This window comes from Delphinapterus leucas, chromosome 2 (assembly GCF_059928025.1).
Source record: "Delphinapterus leucas isolate spDelLeu-1000000601 "Yukka" chromosome 2, BTC_Dleu_Yukka2, whole genome shotgun sequence".
NCBI lineage: Eukaryota > Metazoa > Chordata > Mammalia > Artiodactyla > Monodontidae > Delphinapterus > Delphinapterus leucas.
This window is the reverse complement of record NC_143130.1, coordinates 66773476-66798541: the sequence shown is the minus strand read 5'-3', so window position 1 is coordinate 66798541 and position 25066 is coordinate 66773476. Positions and strand designations below refer to the sequence as shown.

At 46.4% G+C, this 25066-nt stretch overlaps 2 protein-coding genes across 8 annotated transcripts in view; one reads left to right on the top strand and one right to left on the bottom strand.

Moving 5' to 3' along the window:
• The first annotated feature begins 1616 nt into the window (after window positions 1-1616).
• On the top strand, window positions 1617-9556 carry NR2E3 (nuclear receptor subfamily 2 group E member 3). Its single transcript, XM_022579464.3, has 8 exons — window positions 1617-1993; window positions 2550-2676; window positions 2842-2945; window positions 3034-3282; window positions 3401-3576; window positions 4461-4707; window positions 4959-5064; window positions 8029-9556. The coding sequence occupies exons 1-8, from the start codon at window positions 1900-1902 to the stop codon at window positions 8159-8161; spliced, it is 1236 nt and encodes a 411-aa protein (XP_022435172.3). The 5' UTR covers window positions 1617-1899; the 3' UTR covers window positions 8162-9556.
• A 5385-nt stretch (window positions 9557-14941) lies between these two features.
• The window catches only part of MYO9A (myosin IXA), a 269595-nt gene continuing 259470 nt past the window's right edge, over window positions 14942-25066 (bottom strand). For all 7 annotated transcript variants that reach the window (XM_022579925.3, XM_022579928.3, XM_022579929.3 and 4 more), the window contains 3 exons: window positions 20592-20794; window positions 18410-18552; window positions 14942-17732 (listed from right to left, as the gene is read on the bottom strand). In XM_022579925.3, the coding sequence (XP_022435633.1) occupies window positions 17269-17732; window positions 18410-18552; window positions 20592-20794 (810 nt within the window). In that variant the 3' untranslated portion in view covers window positions 14942-17268. The remainder of the gene's footprint in view (window positions 17733-18409; window positions 18553-20591; window positions 20795-25066) is intronic.

Below are 25066 nucleotides of genomic sequence, written 5' to 3'. Positions count from 1 at the left end.
AAGGTCTGCTGGAACCCTGGAGGTTCTCAGGAGTTCAGAGGGGGAGGAAGACAGTTAAGATAGTTCCAGAAGAATGGAAGAGATGAGCTTCGGGCAGGAGGGATGGGTCAATCAAGTTCAAGGAGACGCCCTTGGCTTTGGAGGTTAGCTGGAGCAAGACACCTTGGCCATGGAAGGTCCCGAGGGCCTGCCCATCAGCAGAGTGAGTGGTGAGGGCGAGGACAGAGGCAGAGAAGCCCAGGTGAGGGGCCTCAGCTCAGTGGCCTCGATCTTCTGAGGCCCCAGAAAGCGGATTACCCTGCAAAATCCCCTCAAGCTGACTTTATAAATCCCCAGTTGTGCTTCTCTGTCACAGGGAGGGTTAACCCCACTTACAGAAGGGCGCTGCACCGCCCCCTCTGTCCCCTTAACTCCATGATTCCTTCCAGAAGTTTCACACTGTCTCTCCTCTCCCTCAGGCTCTAAGGCTGGGCCAAGCCCTGCCCCAGACTCACCCAGAGGTGAGCCCAGTTCTGCCGAGGATGTGTGGTGCCCTCCAGACCAACATGGGGCTTTCTGCTGCGGCCTGGGCATGGGGTGGGAATGGGGATGGGGGCCAAGGAGTAGGGAAAGGAACGGCTCTTTGCCGAGGATTCCTCTGGGATCTTCTCCACAGCCCTGAGAGGCAATCAGAATAACAGCCCCCATCATTTATTACATGCCTACTAAGTGCTAAGTGCCAGGCCCTGGAATGTTTTGAGGATCATCTGACTTAGCTTCCCCAGCTACCCTCCAAGGCAGGTACTTCTGTCACCCCTTTTTCCTGGAGACTGAAGCCCAGACGGGTTAAAGCACTTGCTCAGGGACATGTGGCTGGCTGTGAGGGAGCAGGGATTTGAACTTGGGTCTGTCTTGGCTGTCTCCAACCACCCTCGGGGTCAAAGGAAACACAAACGCCTCCTCCCGCCCCCCCAGCTCAGAACCGTCACTGGGTTCGAGCTGGGAAGACTGGATCTGGGAACACTAAGGGACCAGCCTGCCTGGGACTGTGAGGACAAGTCAGGGAAGGGCTGGGAGGCCGCCTGAGAGCCCGTAGCCAGGCTCAGGGGCTGCGTCCTCACCCCCTCCAGTCCTGCAGGAGACCCTCCACGGGGGGCCCAGACCCCACCTGCAAGGTGGCCTCAGACCCTACATTGGACCCATTTCCACATGCGATGGGAGCTGCCTCTGTGCTGGGCGTCAGGGGGCTGCTAGCCTTCCAGGAGTGCCCAGACCCTCAAATCCTGGGCCCCAAGCCATCCTTTATGAAGGGATTAGGTGAGAAGCGCCGGGGCAGAGAGCAGTGCCCACAGTGAGCACCCTGTGTGTGGAGGCACACCCAGACACGCACACACCTCGGCCACACACTTGTCCCCAGACCCCTACGGTCCTGGGGCCAGTGGAGTCCACACCTCCCTTCGCGATTTGATCAGCTTGAGAGCACAGGGACCCGGAGACACTGAGTGAGCATCCTGGGAGCCGGTGTGGGCGCAGCAGACCCGACCGGCTCCCGGGGGCACCTTGGTAATGCTGCAGGTGTGGCTGGTTGATCCCCTGCGGAGACAGTAAAGATTAAGAGGATCATAAGCTGCATCCAGCGCTGCCCTGGGAGAAATCCCCCCAAGCCAGAGCCGCTGCTCTGAGGGGAAGTTGGGGCAGCTCCTGAGTTTAGACAGAGGGGCCAGGAGGCAGGAGCACAGAGAGGAGAGACAAGGAGACAGAGACAGAGGGAGAAGTAGAGATAGACGAGAGCACAGACAGAGAGACAGAGGATCAGAGAGGGAGGCAGAGGCTGGGCCCGGCTCAGCGATCCTGAGGCCTCTCTTAGGCAGGAAGGCGGAGGCTGCCCTGGGACCAGCCAGGACCAGGCCGACAGCGCCCATGAGCTCCAACATGGCTGTAGCGGCACCGACAGCTGCGCCTGCCTCCAGGAAGGAGTCTCCAGGCAGGTGGGGCCTGGGGGAGGAGCTGACAGGTATGGCTTTCCTGGATGTAGTAGGGTCTGGACCCTTGGAGAGTGGAGTGTGGGTCAGAGGTTTGCAGGGACTGTGAAAGGAGCCGGAGCGACTCAGACGGAGCCCCAAGGACTGTGGGCAAGTGTGAGGGAACCTGCTGGCAAACCCAGAACCCTAGAAACATGGGGATCAGACAGGACAGCTGAGTGGATGGGGGAGGAAAGGAGAGAGAAGGGCCCTCAGGGGGTGGGAGCAGAGGTCCGTAGCAGTGGTGCCAAGATTGCTTTTTTGCGTGAGGGAACCTGAAGCCACCTGCAGAGAGAGGGAACAGGAGGTGGGGCAGAGAGTGTCCTCTTGTTGAGAACTGGCCATGGAGAGAGAAGGGGGAGGAGGAGGGCTGAGGGGGTGTGATAAGCGAGACGCTCTTCCAGATGGGAGAGACACAGGCGTGTCTAAAGGTGGGTGGACAGGAACCTGAGGACGAGGAAGCAAGGAGGGCGTAGGGGCCCCTGAGGAGGTGGGGGGTGTGTGTGACCAGCCCTGGGCCAGTCCCCACCCAGCCCGGCTGCCCCTCAGGCGCAGGGCCCTCGCTCCAGTGCCGCGTGTGTGGGGACAGCAGCAGCGGGAAGCACTACGGCATCTACGCCTGCAACGGCTGCAGCGGCTTCTTCAAGAGGAGCGTGAGGCGGCGGCTCATCTACAGGTGAGGCAGGGCAGCGCCCCGCCGCCCTCCAGCCCCTGAAGGTGCCTGGGAGGGACGGAGGATATTCAGGGAAGGAGGAGCTGTGGCAAACATGTCCGAAACCCACGGCCCAGGGCCTGGGCGGGACCCTGACTCCCTGGGGGGGGGGTTCCCCTCCGCCCACAGGTGCCAGGTGGGGGCAGGGATGTGCCCGGTGGACAAGGCCCACCGCAACCAGTGCCAGGCCTGCCGGCTGAAGAAGTGCTTGCAGGCGGGCATGAACCAGGACGGTGAGTCGGGAGGCCACCCGGAGAGGCGTGGCGGAAGAGAAGGGGGCGTGCGACCCGTGGGGCGTCCTGACCCTCCCTGTCTCCCCAGCCGTGCAGAATGAGCGCCAGCCTCGAAGCACCGCCCAGGTCCGAATGGACCGCGTCGAGTCAGACACGGAGCCCTGGCTGGAGCCCCTGGCGGCTCCCCCGACCCCAGCGGGGCCCAGCCCGCGGGGCCCTACACCGGTGTCTGCAGCCAGAGCCCTGGGGCCCCGGGCCCTCACACCTCCAGGCCACCACCACTTCATGGCCAGCCTGATAACGGCCGAAACCTGCACTAAGCTGGAGCCGGAGGATGGTAAGTGGGAGGAGGGCTGAGCTCCCGGGTCCTGTCTTCATCCCACACCTGGGCCCCTGAGGAGCCCCTGCCGCCTACCTCGGAGCAGGGGCTGATGTACAGCCTCCTCCTCCAACAGCCGATGAGAATATTGATGTCACCAGCAATGACCCCGACTTCCCCTCGTCCCCATACTCCTCCTCCTCCCCCTGGGGCCTGGACAGCATCCATGAGACGTCGGCTCGCCTCCTCTTCATGGCTGTCAAGTGGGCCAAGAACCTGCCCGTGTTCTCCAACCTGCCCTTCCGGGATCAGGTATACCCGTCAGGGGGCTCACAAGAGTCCGCCGGGCTGGGGGCACATACCTCCTTGTGCAGGTGATGATTGGCGGTGCACGCGGCTTGGGGATGGTGATGGCTGGGGACACCCATGCCTCAGAGTCAGTGATGGTCAGGGACACCAGTCTCAGGGATCTGACTGCTGGGGGTGCTACATCTCTGGGCAGCAATGATGGTCAGGGTCATCACCCAGGGGAAAGTGATGGCCAGGGACACACGGGGACCAGGGATTTGAAGACAGTGTCTGTGCCCCTCTGGGTCTTCTTTCCTCCTAGACAAGCCCTCGGGCCCTACAGATGCTCTGTTTGTCACAGGGTGGTCTGCACACCCTAAACAGCATCAGTGGGCAAACCTGGGCTCCCTTGGAACACAAATGCCCCTGACTTCAGGGCTTGCATTTCAGCCCTGCCTCTTCTCCGCTAGACCACCCCTCTGGGCTTCTCATGAGCGAGGGGACCTGTCATGACAAATCCAGGAAAAGAGGCACACTGAGAGTCTGAGTCCTTAGCCAGTGGCTTGGATGAAGCAGCTCAGAAGCCAGGCTGAGGATGCCTAACTTAGGATGCTGGCGGGGAGTCCCTGAGGCTGCCCAGCTTCTCACAGCTCCAGGATTTCCTATGTGTTCCACTCGCAGCTTTGGATGGAGCCCACAGCGTATCTTGCAGCTGAGGCATCTGGGCCAGATGGTGCCAAGTCCCAGAGCTCTGGACCCCTGGTTGATGTCAGGCAGAGGTCAGAATGTTCTGGGCACCCGGGACCAGCCCTTGATTTCCTAGGACACCCGAGAAGGTGGTAGAGGTTCCAGGCTGAGCCAGAGGAGCTGTGTATCAGTCATAACACTCGCCCTCTCTCTGGGCACAGGTGATCTTGCTGGAGGAGGCATGGAGTGAACTCTTCCTCCTCGGAGCCATCCAGCGGTCTCTGCCCCTGGACAGCTGCCCACTGCTGGCCCCGCCTGAGGCCTCTGCTGGTGGCAACTCTCAGGGCCGGCTGGCGCTGGCCAGTGCAGAGACTCGAATCCTGCAGGAAACCATTTCAAGGTTCCGGGCACTAGCGGTGGACCCCACGGAGTTCGCCTGCATGAAGGCCCTGGTCCTCTTCAAACCAGGTAGCTGCGTCTTTGCCCAAGCCTTAGAGGAGAGTGGTTGGGGGTGAAGAAGGGGACTTCTGGTGACTTCCTTCTGCCTCTCACTTTCCCTCCATGGCCCCACATAGATGCAGATGTGTGCAGACTTCTTCCCTGGGGGCAGGAGGGGATGGATGGCTGCAGGGCTGGGCTCACGCCTCCTGAGGCCCTGGCTGACTGTGAGGGGGATGGAGGGGCCGAGAGAGAAGCTCACTGCTGCCGCTTCTCTCCAGAAACGCGGGGCCTGAAGGATCCTGAGCATGTGGAGGCCTTGCAGGACCAGTCCCAGGTGATGCTGAGCCAGCACAGCAAGGCCCACCACCCCAGCCAGCCTGTGAGGTGACCCGCGCACGTGCCTACTTGCCCATCTCTCCCTTCATCTCGCCATCCCCCTGCCCACCTCACTGACACCATCTCAGGGCTGCACTGTTTAGATGGCACAAGGGTCTCAGTACAACCAGCCCGTGGCCGACACCTACTGAGTGCCAGGCACAGCACCAGGCCTGGGAGTAGGGACCAAAATGTGCATAAGGCAAACTTGCTGTCTCCTAGGTGTGTGCAGCACAGTGACCACGCTGCAGTTGAGGGCTGGTCTTGAGGGCTGCATGTGTCTGCAGGAGACAGAGACCCACTGGGAGATGGGGTGCCAAGCAGAGCTGGAGGCAGGGCTGGACTTGGAGGAAGGATAAGGTCTACAAGGAGAGAAATCATCATTCACCAAGGTGGGGAGAGAGAGAGAGGCGAATATGCATGTGTTCGTAGGTCAGGAGCCCAGTTTGGAAGGTATAAGAGATCGCTACCACTGAGAAGGTGGCAGACTAAGCCCGAATGGCTCTCCGGCATCAGCCTGTTCAGGCCAGCCAAAGGCCAAATCTGATTCGCTAGGCAGAGAGGAGCCACTGCAGCTTTTGAGCGGGAGAGTGTGGTACACAGAGCTGGGCTTCATGCAGGGGCGTGGCAGCGAGTACAGAGCATCCAACCAGGGAGGGAAGCAGACATTGCCATGATCCAGGGGAGCCGTGGAATTTCTGCTCTTTGGGAGTGGAAAGGCAGTGACAGATGCGGGAGCCACTGGGAGATGGGATGGGTCAGACTTGGCACTTGAGTGGATGTAAGGAACGAGGGGAAGAAGAGCTATTTGGGAGATGAGGTAGTCAAGAAATAAAAAGGAAAGTCAGGAGGAAAAGAATTTTGAGGGAACATGAGGCCTGTTGGAGGTGCAGCGGGACATCTGACAGGGATGCATTTGCACAAGCCGTGTGCATGGACAATAGCCCTGCCCTGGCTGGGTTTGGAGGACAGTGGCTGCCAGCTGAGACTGTGGCTGCAGCGATAGTGGGGCAGGAGCCAGTGCTCTGGGACCACCCGGCTCGCCCCGGCACCAGCAGATCCAATGGAGCCTCAGCAAGATTGGACCACTTGGACTCCAGGCACCTACTGGCTATTTTAGACCATATTTTCTGCATTCTCTTGGGCCCCCAGCAGTTCTCTCTGAAGAAGTAAGCTAACACAGGCACCCTCGAATCCCCTGTAATCTGAGAAATCATCTAAAGAAGAGGTAATTTTCTTTTAAGAAAGAGTCAAAGGTATAAGGACTATACCCATCACACAGAAAGACTTCTGCTATTGGTGAGCATAGGTAGAATGTGTCCCTAAGGCTCAACACAGCACCCTAAGAACAGTCATCACAGACATTCAGGCACCAGCGGCCCTCCTTCACCAGGTTTCTGTTGGGCTCAGCTCCCAGAGATGTCTGGGCATATTGGTTTTGTGTCAAATTTCAAAATTCTGATTAACATTTCCTTTGCCACTCCTACTGGAGTTGGTTCAGTATCAACTACAGGCAGAAACTGAGTGCTGAGCAAGTGATTTGGGGTTCTCGAAGCCAGCGTAGTTCAGTTTTTAAAAACTGCAACACCCAGGAAGAAATGCAGTTTCCATCATAACCCAATAACACACAGACCCTGAAACAAAGTTCCCCCAAACAATACCTGCCCTTACTTTGAATGATTTACTCTGATTTTTCTGTTTAAATTATTTAAATTGTTTATTGTTTAAAAAGGCTGGTTGTGACCCACTTCCGGCAGTTTGAAAAACAATTTCTCTACTTGGCTTTATAGTTACTCCTTCCTGACACTGATTAGATCAGAAGAGCAGAAGGAAGGGTTGCCCGACTGCTCAGTGCCACCAGCTTGGCTCTTACAAGAGAAAGAAAGCCCTTGGTTTGGAAAAACAGGTTCAGCAGGCCATTGGGAGGTGGGAAGACTTCCTGTAGACCTCCGTGGTAGAAGCTGAGCGTGGAGCTGCCCCAATTTGATGTGGCCTCCTTGACACTGGGCACTGACCCCAGCTGTCAGTCCTCCCACCCAACGAGGGTCTAATGCCCCTCCCCGTCTCTTGGGGCTTCACCATCCACGTTCTCTGCACTGGGGACCCCTGCCTTGGCAAATGCTTCTTATTTAAAACTACAATTACTCCTTTTCTGGATGAGTATCTCAGCCACAAAAATTAAGTTTCGATTGCAGAACATTTTCACTAATGGCTAGCTACTCTATCATCCTAGGTGGCTTACAGAGGGGAATTTATATATATATATATATATATAGGTATATATATATATGTTTTGGCCATGCCACGCGGCTTGTGGGATCTTAGTTCCCCAACCAGGGATTGAACCCAGGCCGCATGAGTGAAAGCGCCAAGTCCTAACCACTTGACCCCCAGGAAATTCCCAGGAATTTATATTCTTATTCAAATATATGTGGTATTAATCATCATGTAATTATAATCATTATATTCAGTTAATAATATATTCACATGTACTATTAATATAAATAACTTCTCGGGCTTCCCTGGTGGCGCAGTGGTTGAGAGTCCGCCTGCAGATGCAGGGGACACGGGTTCGTGCCCCTGTCTGGGAAGATCCCACATGCCGCAGAGCGGCTGGGCCCGTGAGCCGTGGCCGCTGAGCCTGCGTGTCCGGAGCCTGTGCTCTGCAACGGGCAAAAAAATAAAATTAAAAAAAATATATATATATAACTTCTCACTTCATAATCTTTACACATAATAAACGATATTTATTCACTATTTTCATCACACTCCTCAACTAAAGATTGGAGGAGGGCCACAGTGGGTCAGGGGTAGGTGAATGGGGCCTTTCCTCTAAGCTCCTCCTTACTCGCCCTGGGCGCCAAGTCATCTCCCCTCTCCTTCCCCCTTCTGCCTCTCCTGGGATGGCACTATCCCTAGGACTCGGGCTCAGAAGCTGATAACCAAACTGATGGCGTCCTCTATCCTGTTCAGGTTTGGGAAACTGCTCCTGCTCCTACCGGCTTTGAGGTTTATCACTTCCGAACGTGTTGAGCTCCTCTTTTTCCACAAGACCATAGGGAATACTCCAATGGAGAAGCTCCTTTGTGATATGTTCAAAAACTAGTGGAGGTGGAAATAAAATGGGTGCAACCACTTTGGAAAACAGTCTACTGAAGCTAAACATCTGCCTGCCCGTTGACTCAGCCACGGTACCCGTAGGTACGTGTACCTAGCAGAAACGTTCACCAAAAGATAGGACAAGAATGCTCATAGCAGCTGTTTTCATAATAGCTCCAAACTGTACAATGACGATAGGATGGACTAATAAATTGTGGTACATTCATAAAATGGAAAACAGCAATAAAAAGGAACGAACCATCAATATTATGTGGCAACATGGATAAATTTCACAGATGTAAACGTTGAACGAAAACATCCAGGCACCAGTTCTGCTTATACCAAGTTCAAGAACAGGCAAGACTAACCAATGGTGGTAGAAGTTGGAATAGTGGTTACCTCCGCGGCAGGGGGTGGGGTTGACTGGAAAGGGGCCTGGGGGAGCCTTCTGATGTGCTACAAATGTTCTTTATTTTGATCCGGGTGGTGGTTTCATAAATTTATCCATTCATAAAAATTAATTGAGCCATGCACCTAAGATTTGTGCAATTTACTGTAGTGTTAGACCTCAAAAAAAAAAAAAGTGGGAAAACAAAAACAGGAAGACAATGTGGCCAAGGTTCTCCCTTTGAAGACGCTGAAAGAGTGAGTACAGGGTCTCGAATTCCATCTGGTTTTGCCACTCCGAGTCGTAGTCCAGGTGCCACGAAGCCAAGCCCAGTGAAAAATCTCCCAGAGGATTCAACAACCCAGCTTCTCTCTAGATGGCATCCCACCGCCCCATGGCTTCTCCCCATCTTTCTCTTCCTCATCCTTCCTCACCTCTCCGTAAACAAAGGTGAGCTCCATGCAACTCGACTCAAGGCAGCCACAGGCACTTTTTGTGAAGAGAAATCTCCATCACTTCTTTTTTTTTTTTTTTTAAATAAATTTATTTATTTTATTTATTTAATTTTGGCTGCGTTGGGTCTTCATTGCTGCGCGAGGGCTTTCTCTAGTTGCGGCGAGCGGGGGCTACTATTCATTGTGGTGCACGGGCATCTCATCGTGGCGGCTTCTCTGGTTATGGAGCAGGGGCTGTAGGTGTGCGGGCTTCAGCTTCAGTAGTTGTGGCACGCAGGCTCAGTAGTTGTGGCTCGTGGGCTCTAGAGCGCAGGCTCAGTAGTTGTGGCACAAGGGCTTAGTTGCTCCACAGCATGTGGGATCTTCCTGAACCAAGGATCGAACCCCTATCCCCTGCGTTGGCAGGCGGATTCTTAACCACTGCGCCACAAGGGAAGTCCCTCCATCACTTTTTTAAAAAATAAATTTATTTCATTTATTTTATTTTTAGCTGTGTTGGGTCTTCACTGCTGCGCTCGGGCTTTCTCTAGATGCGACGAGTGTGGGCTTCTCATTGCGGTGGCTTCTCTTGTTGCAGAGCACGGGCTCTAGGCGCGCTGGCACGCAGGCCCCGTAGTTGTGGCTCGTGGGCTCTAGAGTGCAGGCTCAGCAGTTGTGGCACACGGCCTTAGTTGCTCCGCAGCATGTGGGATCTTCCCGAACCAGGGCTTGAACCCGTGTCCCCTGCATTGGCAGGCGGATCCTTAACCACTGCACCACCAGGGAAGCCCCCCCCACCTCCCCGCCCCGCATCACTTCTTACTTCCTTATGGAAAGATGAAGTTCAGACAAATCTCTTCCTTTTCAAAGACAGATCCAGAAGACCTAGAAAATAATAATTTAAAAAATATTAACGTATCTCAGGCACTTCATACACCAGGCAGTGAACTGAGCACTGAATGTGTATTGTTATTTAACCATCAGATTAATCTGACAGGGGGACCAGTCATCCCATTTATGGTTGAAAAAAGCTGAGGCTCAGAGAGGACACAAACCTTGGTATGACTCCGTTTAACCCCGGCACTGTCTCCCCACCTTGCCCCTCCGCCCCTGCAATCAGCAGAACAATTCCGTTGCATTTTCTGCCTTCAAAGAAGAAATGCTTAAAGCCAAGAAGAGAAAGGTCATGTGAGAAATCTGTGAAATCCTAGGGGTTCCCTGCCCTTTGGCCTGTATATGAATTCTCCTAGTTATCCAGAGATGTCTGGCCGTGATGGAGGAAGGATGGTTCAGAACACTCTGCTCTGGAAATGACAATAGCTAGACTGGTGCCCAGAGAAGAAAGAGTATGGCAAATACTGCCCAGCTTAAGCCCTTCCCACCTAAGCACTCAAACTAAAGACCCTTGATCTTCTAAAAGCATCAGACTTGCCTCAGTTATTTGGGTCATTTAATGTCTATAATGCCATTATACTCTCCAATTTCCTATGCAAAGTTTTATCTGTAAGATTTAAAGGCCTGAAGTCTTTAAACGTATAGAAAGCCTGAGCAAAGGCATGCTAGCAAGAAACATGGTTGAAATTTGACCAAATAGGCCCTGAACATTATCCTGCAGTCTTGCTTTGGGGAACATAAGGCTGCAAAGGCAGCCTGCTGAAGTTCACAGGCTAGTCTCTGGGAGGTGTGAGCACAGCAATTCTACATTGAGAAAGAGATTGGGATCTTCAGGAAGAAGTCTTGGAGAATTAGAGGAGGTACATAAGCTGAATTATCTGCTGCCAACCTGGCATCCAGAGCCCCACCCCCACCCCGCCCCGCCCCTCTTAAGGTCTTGTCTTCATTGCAGAGATGCCAGGAGGTACACTTCCCAGGATCCCCTTCCCCTATGGTTTGCTAATGGAAGGGAGGCACTCACGTGAGATTTGTAAAGTAAATGAGGAGCCATTGAGATTTCACAGCAGCCTTCTTTAGAGTTGCAGGAGCTTCCAAGGCAAGCTCTAGAGAACTTCAGAACTTTTGGTTCAGATCTGCTGGCTTTCTGGACCATCTGTGGGAGCTTTCTCTCATCTGTTTCCCCAGTTCTTCCAAAGTTTATGTTAAGCCCCTAATACCTATAGTAAGTCCTTCACACCTGAAATATACTAAGTGGCCTCTGTTTTCCTCCTAATACAGCTCTCAGTTGATCCCAAGATGTATTCAACCTTTTGCTGTAAATTGGCCCCATGAAACTCAAATGGGTTACAGCTCTGTTTCACTGCACTTAGGGCTCTTGCTAGGGGAGGGGATACTACGGAAACTCCTTTCAGCCCTCAACGCCAGAAATGTCTCTGGCTATGAAACACACAGGGGAAGACCCTGTGGTACTATCTGGGCCTTTCTTTTCAACTGCAGTTTTCAGACTTGTGAGACACTTATCCTCCTCCACCCTTAAGGGAATATTTAAAGGTAGGAAGGGCAGAGAAAGGCTCAAAGATGCCAAGAAGCACCCATTCAAATTCATAAATATAATCTGATAGGGGAACCCAGATATTGTGGATGACTAGTCTCCATCTGGTGGACACCACTGGTTTTCCCCACTAGGATGCAAGCTCCATGGGGGTAGGAGCTTTGATCACCAACGTGCCTCCGCCACCTAGGACAGTGCCCGTGCGTGTGGGTGCTCAGTCAATACTTGTTGAATGAATGGCCACACAGACCTGAGAAGTGACATACTCCTCGGAGTCCGAGATGCCTCACAAGATTCAACAGACGTTACATGTGTCTTATCCATATTCATGGTTATGTCCCTGGCTCTAAGATGCTGTACTGCTATCCAATCTAGGAGACAGAACAAGTTTTTAAAAAGCAAAGCTCTAGTCTGCATCTCCTTACAGCTTTCTGCTCTTACCTTTATAATCAGAAAGGTTTGTTGTGGATCCAGTAATCACAGGGGCAACTTTTAAAAATGGCATTACTAGGCTTTATTTAGCCAATTAAGGAAATCTTAGTCCACTATTTTGTTGTAATGTGAATTTAATGCAAAATGTAAATGTAAACTTGATGTAAAAAGAAATGTGAAGGATGATCTCAGAATTTAAAAAATTGAATAAATTTTACATTAGGGGAAAATTGATCACAATTAATTTTTTTTCAATTCCACCTTAGACTTGGTTTGGCATTTGAGAACCCCTGATCTCATTCAGCCCTCTCATCCAAAATGTTAAGTGTGGGCACCTTTTGTTAGGTGCTGAGGGTCTAAGAGTCCGCAAGATAGGCTCTTTTCTTGCCTTGGGAAGCTAACATCAAAGTTTTTTGATGCCACAAATCCTGGGAGCTGTTGAGAACGCAAGACATCTAAGCCAGTTCAAGGGGGAAGAGGACATTTCCAAGTAGAACTGCTTTTTACACTGAGACCTGAGAGTCAGTAAGAGTTATCCGGAGAAGTAAACCAGGGGGAGAGGCCACATTCCAGACAGAGGGCAAATGACTTTCCCAAAGTCATGCAGTGCAGGGCAGAACAAAAAGGATACACTAGGGCCCTCTATTAGCAGCTATTGCTACTTCTTCATGGCCTTTTTGGTGAGGATCCTCAATGTAGATTTATTGCCTTCCCTGCCCGCCTACCTCTAAATTGATTAAATGAAGTCTTGACAGCTTAGCATCCATTAACAGAAAACTCACAGCTTGAATCTCACCTTCACTTGAACTCTACTGAGTTCCAATAATTACCACCTCTGTACTTTGAAACTTTGGGGGCTCAGTCCTTTCCTTAAAAAAAACATCACTTTAACAAAAATCCTTGCTCTTCCTTGGGTTCAGGTTGGAGTGAGTTGGGGTGGGAGCCAGGATGGTCAGAAAACAAACCACACGTATCGCTGCTTCTGGAAGCTTTGTTCTTTAATGAGCCATGGAGTGATCTGTTCATCAAGCTGCTCTTGTGTAGCCATACAGTGCATATTTTGAGTGACACAAACTCTACTTTATACAAATGATGTCCCCCTCCCTCCCGCCAAAAAAAGATGAAAAAAAAAAAAAAAAAAGGAGATCACAAAGTGCGTGTTGATTGCATCAGGAATGTAATCAGTTCTGTGGGTGAGACAAATCATTCTTCGTACAGAATTATTCTGTTAAACAGTAAAATGATATTATATTTCACAGGATATGTCCTTTTACAATACATAGTCTTTCATAAATTTACACTCAGCATACTTATAAATTACTTTCAATCCATTAAAATAATATAATGCTAATCTGTAATGCACACCTTTCCCTTAGTAAACACAATTACTTGCTCAAAAGGTGCAACTTTTATATGACCTAACAGGGCTGATAAATAGGCATTAAGTATGGATGGAGAGCAAGGTAATAGACCCCTTGGTGGGGCTTTTGAAAACAGTTTCAACCAAGAGACCAACAAGACCTAAAAGACCCACCTCCACAATCACTGTTTTGCCCTTTACCACCAAATCAAATGTGGGAGTGGTTCCAGAGAAAAGTGGTTAACAGTATTTTAGGGGCACAGACAGAGGACTCCCACAAATACCAAGGAATTTTACTACAAGGCTAGCGTGGTTTTGGGGGACAGTGCCAACTGTCACAAAATTATGGGTAGACAAACACATCTGTCAACACAGAATGATGCTGTCCAGCTCCCCACCAAGGGGGAGAAAATAGGGAGAGAGAAGGATGAGCAAAGCCATCTGGACTTTGTTTCTTCTTAAAACTCTCTAAGCTTTAAACACATCCTGAGAACACTTTCTTCTCTCTGGTTCACCAAAGTGCTTGTGAAAGGTACACATTCATTACAGTTGAAAAACCATGGCCCACAGGCACTAAAGTGGGCCTGCAGAACCTTGCTGGACCTCCTCTCTTCAGCATGCTTCTGGAACCCTGTCTTTGACAGTGAAAACAATCCTATTGTTGTTGTGATGGAAGACAGAAGTCTCCACTAACCCCCCAGCAAGGTAAGAGCTGTAGCTGGTTTCCAAAGCATGAGAAGGTGGGGCTCTTGTATCCCACCCCCTAACCCCAGGTCCCTCTGCCTCTGCAAGGCTCATACTGAGCTGTATCTCCTTTGTCTTTCAGAAGCCGAGAGTGGCAAAATAATCAAAATGGCAGGAAGTATAAAGCGCATTACAAACTCAGCATGTCACCTTCCTAAATCCTTCCTGTATTTGCTTCACTTTGTGATACACAATGCACACTTCTCTGCTTCCATTACATTTTCCATGATAAGGGATGCGTTGGCTTTAATTGGGAGAATTAAAAATCCAGGCTGTGTTTGGGGCTGGGAACGTGTAATAAGAAGAGAATGCTCTGCATTTTAGAGTATGGGCTTCAAATGAGGGGCTGCCCCACTGCTGCCATGCAGGGATTTCCTTTGAGGCATTTGAGATCAAAGAAAATGAGCAGAGAAGCAACAGGAAACACAAATTTGACACATACTAAGGTTAAATATCTCAATCATAAGTGATTGTAATGCAGCAGCGGTCCCCACCCTTTTTGGCACCAGGGACTGGTTTTATGGGAGACAACTTTTCCACAGACAGGGGGCGGGGGGCGGGGAGGGGAGATGGTTCAGGCGGTGATGTGAGCGATGGGGAGCGGCTGTAAATACAGATGAAGCTTCGTTCGCTCACCTGCCACTCACCTCCTGCTGTGCAGCCCAGTTCCTAACAGGCTCCGAGACCGGTACCGGTCTGCAGCCCACAGCATCGCCTTGTGGTAACATAACTTTAACCATGGGGAGGACCAGTTAAGATCAGAGGGAAGGAGATACAGCACTTGGTTCTGACAGTTTTTTAGAGTTATGGCTTCATCTCTTTCCCAGGCCAACAATGCCTGTTATGTTATGAGAACAACGGCTTGCTTTCCTTCAAAGGGAGGGTCCCACGTTTGCTCTTCATTCTTATAATTGCATGGATCTCCCTACCCCCACCCTCCATTCTGGCAGCTTGTTAAATGACTAGAAATCCACAAATCTAGCAACTGAAAAACAAATATTTATTTAATTTTATCCAATTTCAGGTTTTAGGTCCCTGAGAAAAATTATAAAGTCTCTTAACATCCATCGCCCTGGTTCCTATAAAGTGACCTACATGAGTAGTTTTTTAACTGCCAAAAACTTACTTTGCAAAACAACAGCAACAAAACAAAAACTCCACAAAGATTCAGAGGGGAGGCCACGTGCCAAGATGCGTTTCCCAGGCCGTTTCCGTGGGCCAAAGAGAACTATGCAACAGGGCTAATCTCTTCTTTTTTGTATGGTATTTAAACAACGTTCTGGAGCAAGTGGAGAGTAGTAGTTAGTGCCAGCTGAAAACCACCCTCCCAAGAATAATGGGACAGACTGCGCCGGGCACGGGCACTGGGGCACCCACGCTGACACACCATGCTGAGGGGTTGGGTTTTACTCTAGGAGACTCTCAAGTTCAGATTTTTAAAGGCTTTACCTTTGTTACTCCTCAGGACAGCATGAACAAGGTGGCAGACGTTTGCAGGACATAAAATCTAACATTTACTTACTAACCATCACCATTCTGGAGATTTAAAGAGATTCCTTTCCCGAGGTCATTTCTGAACCCAAACCAGAGAGAGGTAAGCCTCCTGCTACCTGTAGCTGCCACTCAGAATGATGTTCCATGTCTGGCCTCTGGGGCTCAACAATAACCAAGGAGGCAGTGGCATGAGGTTCAGTGTTGTGTAACAGGAGAGACTCTGCCTTAACAAAAGTCTTAGTATTTCTATAACTTCACATCAAATAAGTATGAAAAGGAAGAATAACCAAAATTCAGGTTACAGATGGTAAAGGCTCTTTTTTAGAACAGTGCATGTGGTAGTTAGACAAGATGCATTTAGTAACTTTAAAAAAACATTTTCACATACTTATCTCAAGAAAGGGTATCATGTTTCATTTTCCATATATTATAAATAGGCAAAAACAGATTTCTAATCCCACAAATGCTAAGAAGCTTAAAATGCTTTCATAACTCAGGTATATGGAGACACCCAGTGGTGAGAAAAATGGTCTGACTTTTCCCTCAACCCAGGGATGAGTGGCTCTCACCATCACGTCCAATGGCCCCTAATCTGTGGGAAGAAATTCCATGGGGAGCAAGGTAGCATAAGGTTAAAAAGAAATATGCATACTATACATATATATATTTACAGTAAACTTCAGTAACCAGAATATTAACAAAAATAGCTTCAAGTAGTCCTTGATTTTTTTTTTTCATCTATTTAATACTGATGGTCTGAGGAAAAGAAGATAAAAGTTAGATGGGTCATATTAAAAACTTTTCTCTTTTTTTTTTTGGCAGCTTTCTGTAACACTTATTCATGCAGTGCTGTGTGTGAATGTTTGGGGAGAAGTGATTAAATGGTCACATTATTTGTCTGAGCTCGTGGTGGAAATCCACCAGCAGATAAATAGGTTCATAAACCATCTTCAGTTTAATCTACACAAAGAGAAAAGCCTGGATGGATTAGCATGAAACCCTCATGTTTAGGGTTCACCAGGTCTCTGGGACATTTAAAAAATATTAGAGGAACCTGATCCTAGAATCAGGGGCTATAAGAACAGTACAGCTACTGAAATTTCGGGCCATGCAATATATTTGGCAGGAACTAACCAGGAGTTAAACCAGCATTGATTATTATGACATCAAACATCACCAAAAGCAAAATATGTATTCTCCTCTTCACTGTGTAACCACAGATGTCTGAGACATGCTCTGATGGCTTAATGGAGACAACTGCTTTTTCACTTTCCCCAGAATACAACATGGAGTGTTTTTCAAAAATCTTAAAATAGAGGGCTTAGGCTTTTTGTTTATAAATCCTTGGAAAAAAATTATATTCTACCCCAGCTCCTAACTATCCCAAAATAAACCCAAAGGATTTCACTTTCATGGTTAAGAAAGATTTATATGTTTTCTTCAAATGTCAGAAATCAGTGGGTCCCTCCAGCCCACAATGTCCCCCCAGTTCCACACTCACCTCTGGGAAGGGAAAAGAGGAGGGAGGAGAGGCAACTACAAAGACCTCCACAACTGACCCAAATCCCCAGGCCCTGGTTGCTTTGTTTAGTCAAATCTCTAGTCAAATACAGCAGCCAAGGCACAACTGGCACCATCCCTAGCAGGCTTCAAAGAGGCCTTTCCGCTTCGGCAGGAGGGCCAGGAATTCAGCACACAGGGTCTTGGTTGTATGCTTGGGCGAGAGGCAGGACCACAATTAGGATGAATATTGTGGACCAGGTGATGAGGCCCCAAAGATGAGATGTAGCCATGAAGGGACAACACATCTGCCAGTTCAGACCATAAACTCATTATTTCCAAAGAGAGCTAGCTGTTGGGTAGAGCTGCAGTCTGGGTCCACAGTTTTCCTGCGGCCAGACACAACTGTCCCCTCTGGGGTCTCTTTGGTTTTCTGAGGTGAGTTTTTCACATTCTTTAATTTTTGTTTGCCCTTTTCAGGGTTGAAGGTTCCTCTGCTGATGAATTGAGGCTTGTCTTCTAGGGACTTGGTCTGGCCCAATGGCCCTTCCATTCCCAGGGCCTCGCCAGCTGAGGAAGCTCGGTAGAATGGAGGTTTGGAATAAATTTGAAATCGTCTTCTGGTCCCGTGAGAAGATGCAGTGCCAGACGAACATAAAGAAGAGACTGAAGGGTCCACTGAGTCCAGTGAGTCTTGCTGCTTTTTTAGCTGCTTCCGCAACTTGCCTGAAGGTTCAGACTTGCCAGCTGCCTTCAGGGAGATAAGGGCTAAGCTTCTCTCTAATGTAAGAAAGAGACCGAAGCTGTAAATGGCAGTTCCCTCTGAAACAAATCGTCGTGTGATGAAGAGGTGTCACTGCTCACATGTGAAATGGGTGGGCTAAGATCTGGAGGGTCCAGGTCGACCTACTTTGTGCACAGACACGACTCGAGAAGAGCTCACCACCCATTTCTACACCACCCATATCGCTTCAGAATCAACCCCAAGGAAGTCTGGAGTTGGACTATGGCATCAGAAGAGGCCTACAACCATCGCTATCATTTAAAAAACTGCCAGGATATGTAGTCAATTCCACATCTCGCTGAAACACGCTAGGCAGTTAAAGACCTTGTTTGGTACAGTCCCATCTCACAGCAGGGCTCAGCTCCTGCTACCCACCCTTAGAAAATGGATTGTGGGTCAGTAAGACACAGAAGCTGTGACTGTTGCCTTTTCTCTGTGGTAAATATAGAGAAAACATCAAATTGCAAAAGTAACGCCTTACATTGAAGGCTTGGTCTGATGAACAATTTGTATAGAAGCTTCACAAAATCGGTATATTTCAACTCTTTAGGACTTTGTCACTTTTTCATGTAAACTCAAGGCCTTCTTGAAAGGGACTTTGTCTTCACTTGGGAATCCTTATTCCTTCTTTGCAAAACAAATCTGGAGTCTTTGGTCTAACATGTTCATTTACCTGATTTCTCAGCGATGGCACCTTCAGACTCGATATTCAAATTTTCAGAGCTATCAGCAGTCCCTATGGAGGCCTCAGACTCAAGGGTTTCATCATCAGAGGCACGGGGTTCCAGTACAAGCATCTCAAAAGTTAGCTCTTCCCTGTAAGATACAATCAAGAAACGCATTATCATTTGATAAGAAACGGAAGGAAGACAACAGGAAAAAAGACCTTCCGTGAAAATCAGGAATTGAGGTAGCAAAAACAGTCACATTTCTTACTGTTCCCTTCCAGGGTGGTGATAAGGACCTGAAAGCACAGTCACAGTGAAGGCTAAAGACAGCAAAGGCTGGGACCTACAACAGGGCTAAGCATGAGGTAGAGAAAGATGCTGAAGCTACGAGACCTTCTGGTAAAATGAACTCTGGGCTGGTAATCAGGAGATGATTCTAAACTCACTCTAAACTCATTCATAATATATCAGGAAAGTACTTTCCTCTCTCTGGACCTCAACTTTCTCATCCACAAAACAAAGAGATTAAACTAGATAGTCTCTAGGATTCCTTCCAGCACTTAAACTATTTTCTACAAAATTTTATTTGCTGGTTACAGACTATATTCTCTACCTTGACCAAGGAGAGACCTCTAGGTCTCCTAGATGAAATAAAACACTGACTGACCTTTTCTGTCCTTTGAAGCCTTTGCCATCTCCACATAAGAGTATTCTCTACTCCTCCTCAGCAGTCACCCACCTACCTCTCAGTCATGCCCCCTCATTCCCTGACGTCTTTGGTACTTGGCTCCTAATCTCGCTTTCTCACTACTGCCTGACACCACCCTGATCTATTTCAATCCACATCTTTGTGAAAGCTCACATTAATACTCTAAAACCAAAGTTCCTTTACGTCTGCAACTCCTAACAACCTCTCCTCCACTTTATATAGGCAATTTTCTCCAATGGGCAGATCCTAGAGTTTGTCAATCCAATCCTCCACTCTGTCCACAATCTCCTTATCCTTCCAACTGTAACTCCGTTTTTCATCGAGTCTCCTCCCTTTCAGAGCCCTTGTAGCTTCTCTTCCACTCTACCTAGCTTTAAATTATTCATCCTTTAATACCTCCAACATCTAGCTTGAGATTCATGGACAATCTTTTCAAGGACAGTCTCACCAGCAACTCATTACTGCATTTACAACTGTCATAAGCAGTGTGCATTCATACCTCTAAGACTAGGCTCATACGTTTTCCTTTCTCTGGAAAGACTTTTCACCTTCCTAGCAAATTCCTATTCACCCTTCAATACTTCCAATGCCATTTTCATCAAAGCTGAATTAGGTCCTCCTTTCAGATCATTTTTATATCAAATAGCTAGCCCCTGGTCAAAGTAGACCAATTTTGCCTTACCATGTTCAGCACACCTGAGCCCTAGCTGCCTTTTTTAGCTTGCCCAAATTCTAGATTCAATCCTGACAGGCAAAAAAGTACTTTAACAGACTCATAACCTCTCATGAATCAAGCTCTCAGACCTAGGATTCTGGGATCCTGGGAAATCAGGAACAAAAATCCCCTTAAAACCTAAGAGTCACCATTGTCAACCCAAACCACTACACAGTACCTTCAGGGAGAACCACGGGATGTTCACATTATCCCCAAGATATAGGGATACCCACTCCTGCTCCAGTGATGGTAGAGGTCACAGAGTGGCTTATGTGTCGCCTAAATTGCAACCGATTTACCTACCTAGTATCCCAGCACCCACTAGAGTTGCTGCCTTACCCTGACCAGCCAGGTGCTGGCCCCATGGCTATACTGATCTTCAGATAATAACCTTCCTTTATGGAGTTCTGAATAATCTTAGCCTGGGAATCCTTATTCCTTCTTTTTAAGACAAATCTGTTCACCAAGGCTGGTGACCTGTTAGGGATCTTGGCTAAGACTGACACACCCTGTCCCAGTCAACATCTCCAGAATCATCACTGTAGCAGCTTCAGTTTGGTCTCCCAGCTCACAGAGCAATCTTCCTTGAAGTGACAACTTTCACATTGCTACCTGAGTACAGGCAACATGTCTTTGTCATCTCCACATCCCCTATATCACCTAACCTAGTGCTTTGACTCCCAATAAGGAAGAATAAAAAAAGGACAGAAGGAAGGAAATGAAAACAGATAACTAGTTGCTCCCTTTCCCCCTGGAAACTCACTTTTCTTTCTGCAGGTTCTCAATCTGCTCAGTCAGGACTCTCTCCTCCTGCTGCATCGCTGCTTGCTGCTGTTCTGTGATGTCAGCCTCCAGCGCTGCCTCGCTAGTCAAGGTCTCTTCTGGGACATCAGACATGGAGGGCAACCGAACTACAACAGGAGACGACGGGCATGGATAGTTTCCTCGACGAAGACGCCCCTTCCCCTGCAAAGAAAAATACATGTTAAAAGGTAAACTGAATGACTGATCGGTTTTACTTGGCCCAGTTAGGATAACAAGTGTACTACTTCCATCACACCTGGTGAATGGCAGGAATAAGCAGAAACATTCTGTGAGACCTAAGATATTTAGTGAGATACCATCCATCGAACACATTTAGGTTAAGCATTTTCTTGCAAGAGCACTGGAAAATGGGTACCTTGGTGGGTGGGAGTATAAGAACACACTGTGTACCGAGACAAGATTCTTCTTTTAATCTAAGCTGCATCCCCTCCAAACTAAATATCCACACATGGCTATTTAAATTAATTAATTAAAATAAAATGGGGGGTATGGGGGGGAGGGATAAATTGGGAGATTAGGATTGACACTACTATATGTAAAATAGATAACTAATAAGGACCTCCTGTATAGCACAGGGAACTCTACTCAATACTCCTTAATGGCCTGCATGGGAAAAGAATCTAAAAAAGTGGATATATGTACATGTATAACTGATTCACTTTGCTGTACACCTGAAACTAACACAGTATTGTAAATCAACTATACTCTGATAAAATTTTTTTAAAAATTAAATAGAAGTAAAAATTTAGTTCTGCGTTCACACTAGCCAGATTTCAAAAGCTCAACAGCCACAGGTGGCTAGTGACTGCCATATTAAACAGTGCAGATTTAGAACATTTCCATCAATGAAGAAAGTTCTGATGGACAACACTGCTCTATAACTTTAACCTTGGAATATACAGTCTCTCTAGGAAGACTACAGAAACAGGTCCTAAAACTCAGTTTTATTTTTTTTAAAAAGTCATTTATATATTACAGGGTGTTAGTGAGAGATATTCTCTAAGAACAACTCAAGAAACTTCTTTCTTGAGATCAGAGGGGGAAAAAAATCTCATTGTTTTAATTGGTTACCTTGCACAGAACTTTCACTTCTGATAATGGCAGACTAGGTATTTAAAATTAAACCTCCTGCTGAGAACAACTGGACCAAACATAAAAAACCCAACATATTCTTGAAGGTGCCAGAGAGCTAACAAGGTAGACCAAGATGAGGCTAGCCCAGCATTCAGGGCTAATTTAAATTTAAGAAGAGGTGGATGAGAGTCTGAGCAGAGTTTTGACAGACTACAGCAGGAGTCAGCAAATTATGGCCCCTGGGCCAAATCTGTCCTTGTGCCTGATTTTGTAAATAAAGCTTTACTGAAATGCCTTCATGCTCATTAATTCACGCACTGTCTATGGCTCTTCTGCAGAATAATGGTAGCACTGATGGTTGCAAGAGATTGTATGGTCCACAACGCCTCAAGTATTTACTCTCTGGTCCTTTAAAGAAAAAGTTTGCCAACCTCTGGGGTAAAGAATAATAGTCCAGACCCAGGGAAGGGTGTGGGCTGCAGTGGGTTCCATTCCCATCCATGCCTGATGCTGGGACCCCTAAGGTTTGCATCCTAGATATAAGTGTAAATTGAAATTATTACGGTCCTTGCAGATACTGAAGCCTAGCTTCAAGTCATATGAATGGTTCAGAAAATTGTAATCCCTAAAATTGGATTAAAGTAACCCCAGTTTGCTAGTACCCTAGGACATGGCAGAAGAAATGAAAACACTATCTGGAGGAACGTAACATCATCTCAGGTTTCAAAATATTTTTACAAATAATTTTAAAAAATACTATGTCTCACACACAACAAAAGGCAACCAAGCACAAAAGGAGACAAGACAATGTAAATGAAAACCAATAAAAACAACAGAAACCTTCAATGACACCAGATATTGTTGCTCTCAGAACAGACTTAAAATAGCCATGCTGAAAGAAAGAGATAGAAAGACACAGTTGAATTAGTGGACCAGAAGTTAGGTCAGAAGAAAATACAAAGAATCAAGCAGAGAAAACAAAACAAAAAATTTTCTAGAAAAATTCAGAAAAGTTGATAGAAGAACACAATAAAAAGATCTACCATATACAAAAAGATTACCAGGAGAGAAGAGAGATCCTGTAGAAGAAATAACAAAAAGATAATGGCAGAACATTTTTCAAAACTAATTAAAGATATCAACCTACTGACTAAAGAAAGCCTTTGACCTCTAGGAAAGATAAATAAAAAGAAGTCCATACCTAGAGGCAGCTGCTAAAAATTAAAGGCAAGAGAAAATCGTAAAAGCAGTCAAAAAAAAAAAAAAAAAGTACCTGCCACAAAGAAGCAACTATTTGGTTCAAAGCTTACTTTTCAACAGAAACAATGTGAGTCAGAAAACAATAAATGGTATTTTCAAAAGAGGAAAGGAAAAAGTAACTGCCAATCTAGAATTCTATACATCACAAAAACAAACTTCAAGAATGAAGTTGAAATAAAGACATTTTCAGACATACTAAGACAGGAAATCTGTCACCAGTAGATCTGCACTAAAGGAAGGGCAGACAGAAAATGACCCAAGAAGAAAAGTCAGGCAGGAAGAAATGAAGAGCAATGAAAACGGTAAATATGTAAGTCTAAAATAATTTGCATAAAACATAAGAATAATGTGTTGAATTTAAAATACACAGGTAATTAAAAACATAACAACAACATCAACTACATCATATAATAGCTAAAGCATATTAAAGTCCTTGCATTATCTGGGAAAAAAATAAAAGTACCAATTAACAGACTGTGATAAACCACAAATTTATGTTGTAATCTTTAGGTTGACGACTAAAGGAAGAGTAAAAAAGTATAAAACTTCAAAACTAACAAAGGAAAAAAATGGAATAATAGAAAGTAGCCAAAAGAAAAAGGCAAGAATGAACCAAAAAAGGAAAGAAAGAAAAGAAACATATGTCAGGTAAGAAAAATTAAAAGCACAAAATAAAATAGTAGATTTAAATCCAAATATATCAGTGATTACATTAAATTAAGTAGATTAAATGCTCTAGTTAAAATCTGAAGATTATCAGACTGTATTAAAAAAAGAAAACCCAACTATATTAAGTTTACAAAGCATGCATATAAAACATTCAGAATTCAGAAAGGCTGAAAGTAAAAAGGTTGGCGTAAAAGACTTACCATGTCAGCACAGAGAAAACAAGTGTGTACACACCAATCAGTAAAGTCATAGAACTGAACTTAATAAACATAAGTGATATAATAGACATACATAGAATTCACGATCTAACTACAGAATATTCATTACTTTAAAGCACATACAGCAAGACACTACATTTCCAAGGGTTCAAATCGTTTATCTGACCTTTAAATTAATTTAAAATAAGTTTTCTGATAGTGCAGTTACAAAGAGAAAACTAAAAATCCCTATGTATGCAGAATTTAAGAAATAGACTTCTATGAATAAAGAAGATATGGTACATATATGAAATAATGCCATTTGCAGCAGCATGGATGGACCTAGAGATTATCATACTAAGTCAAGTAAGTCAGAAAGAGAAAGACAAATACCATATGATATCACTTATATGTGGAATCTAAAATATGACACAAATGAACTTATCTACGAAACAGAAACAGACTCACAGACATAGAGAACAGACTTGTGGTTGCCAAGGTGGAAGGAGGTAAGGGAGAGATGGATTGGGAGTTTTGGATTAGCAGATGCAAACTATCAATATTATATATTGAATGGATAAACAACAAGGTCCTACTGTATAGCACAGGGAACTATATTCAATATCCTGTATAAACCATAATGGAAAAGAATATGAAAAGAATGTATATATATGTATAAATGAGTCACTCTGCTGTACAGCAGAAATTAACACAACATTGTAAATCAAATATAGTTGAATAAAAAAAAATAAGACTTCTAAAACACCCACAGCCCAGCGAAAGAAGAAATCACAATGAAAATTTTAAAATTCTTTGAACAGTAATATCAAAATCTATGGGATACAGTTTAACTCTGCCTATATTAAAGTTATAGCCTTATATGCATATATTAGAAAAAAAGAAAAGTTAAAAATTAAAGAGGTAAGTATCTATTTCAGGAAACTAGATAGAGAACAACAAAATAAACTCAAGGAGAAAAAAGAAAATAAACAGTAAATAAACATTAGAAAAAAGAGGACCAAAGCCAAAATGTAGCTCTTTGAAAAGACTAATAAAAGATTTTAAACTCTGGCAAAATTGGTAAGAGAAAAAGAATTTACAAATAACCAAAGGCAGGAATGAAAACGGGACATCACTAAAAATCTGGTAGACATGAAAAGGATAAGAGGCTACTATGAACAACTTTGTGTCAATAAATCTGAAATTTTATACA

Excerpts from the sequence above, each read along its gene's own strand:
- NR2E3 (XM_022579464.3), top strand. The coding sequence starts at position 1,900 with ATGAGCTCCAACATGGCTGTAGCGGCACCGACAGCTGCGCCTGCCTCC. Across the intron at positions 2,946-3,033 it reads GGCGGGCATGAACCAGGACG|CCGTGCAGAATGAGCGCCAG; the intron begins GTGAGTCGGGAG and ends CTGTCTCCCCAG. Across the intron at positions 3,577-4,460 it reads ACCTGCCCTTCCGGGATCAG|GTGATCTTGCTGGAGGAGGC; the intron begins GTATACCCGTCA and ends CTCTGGGCACAG.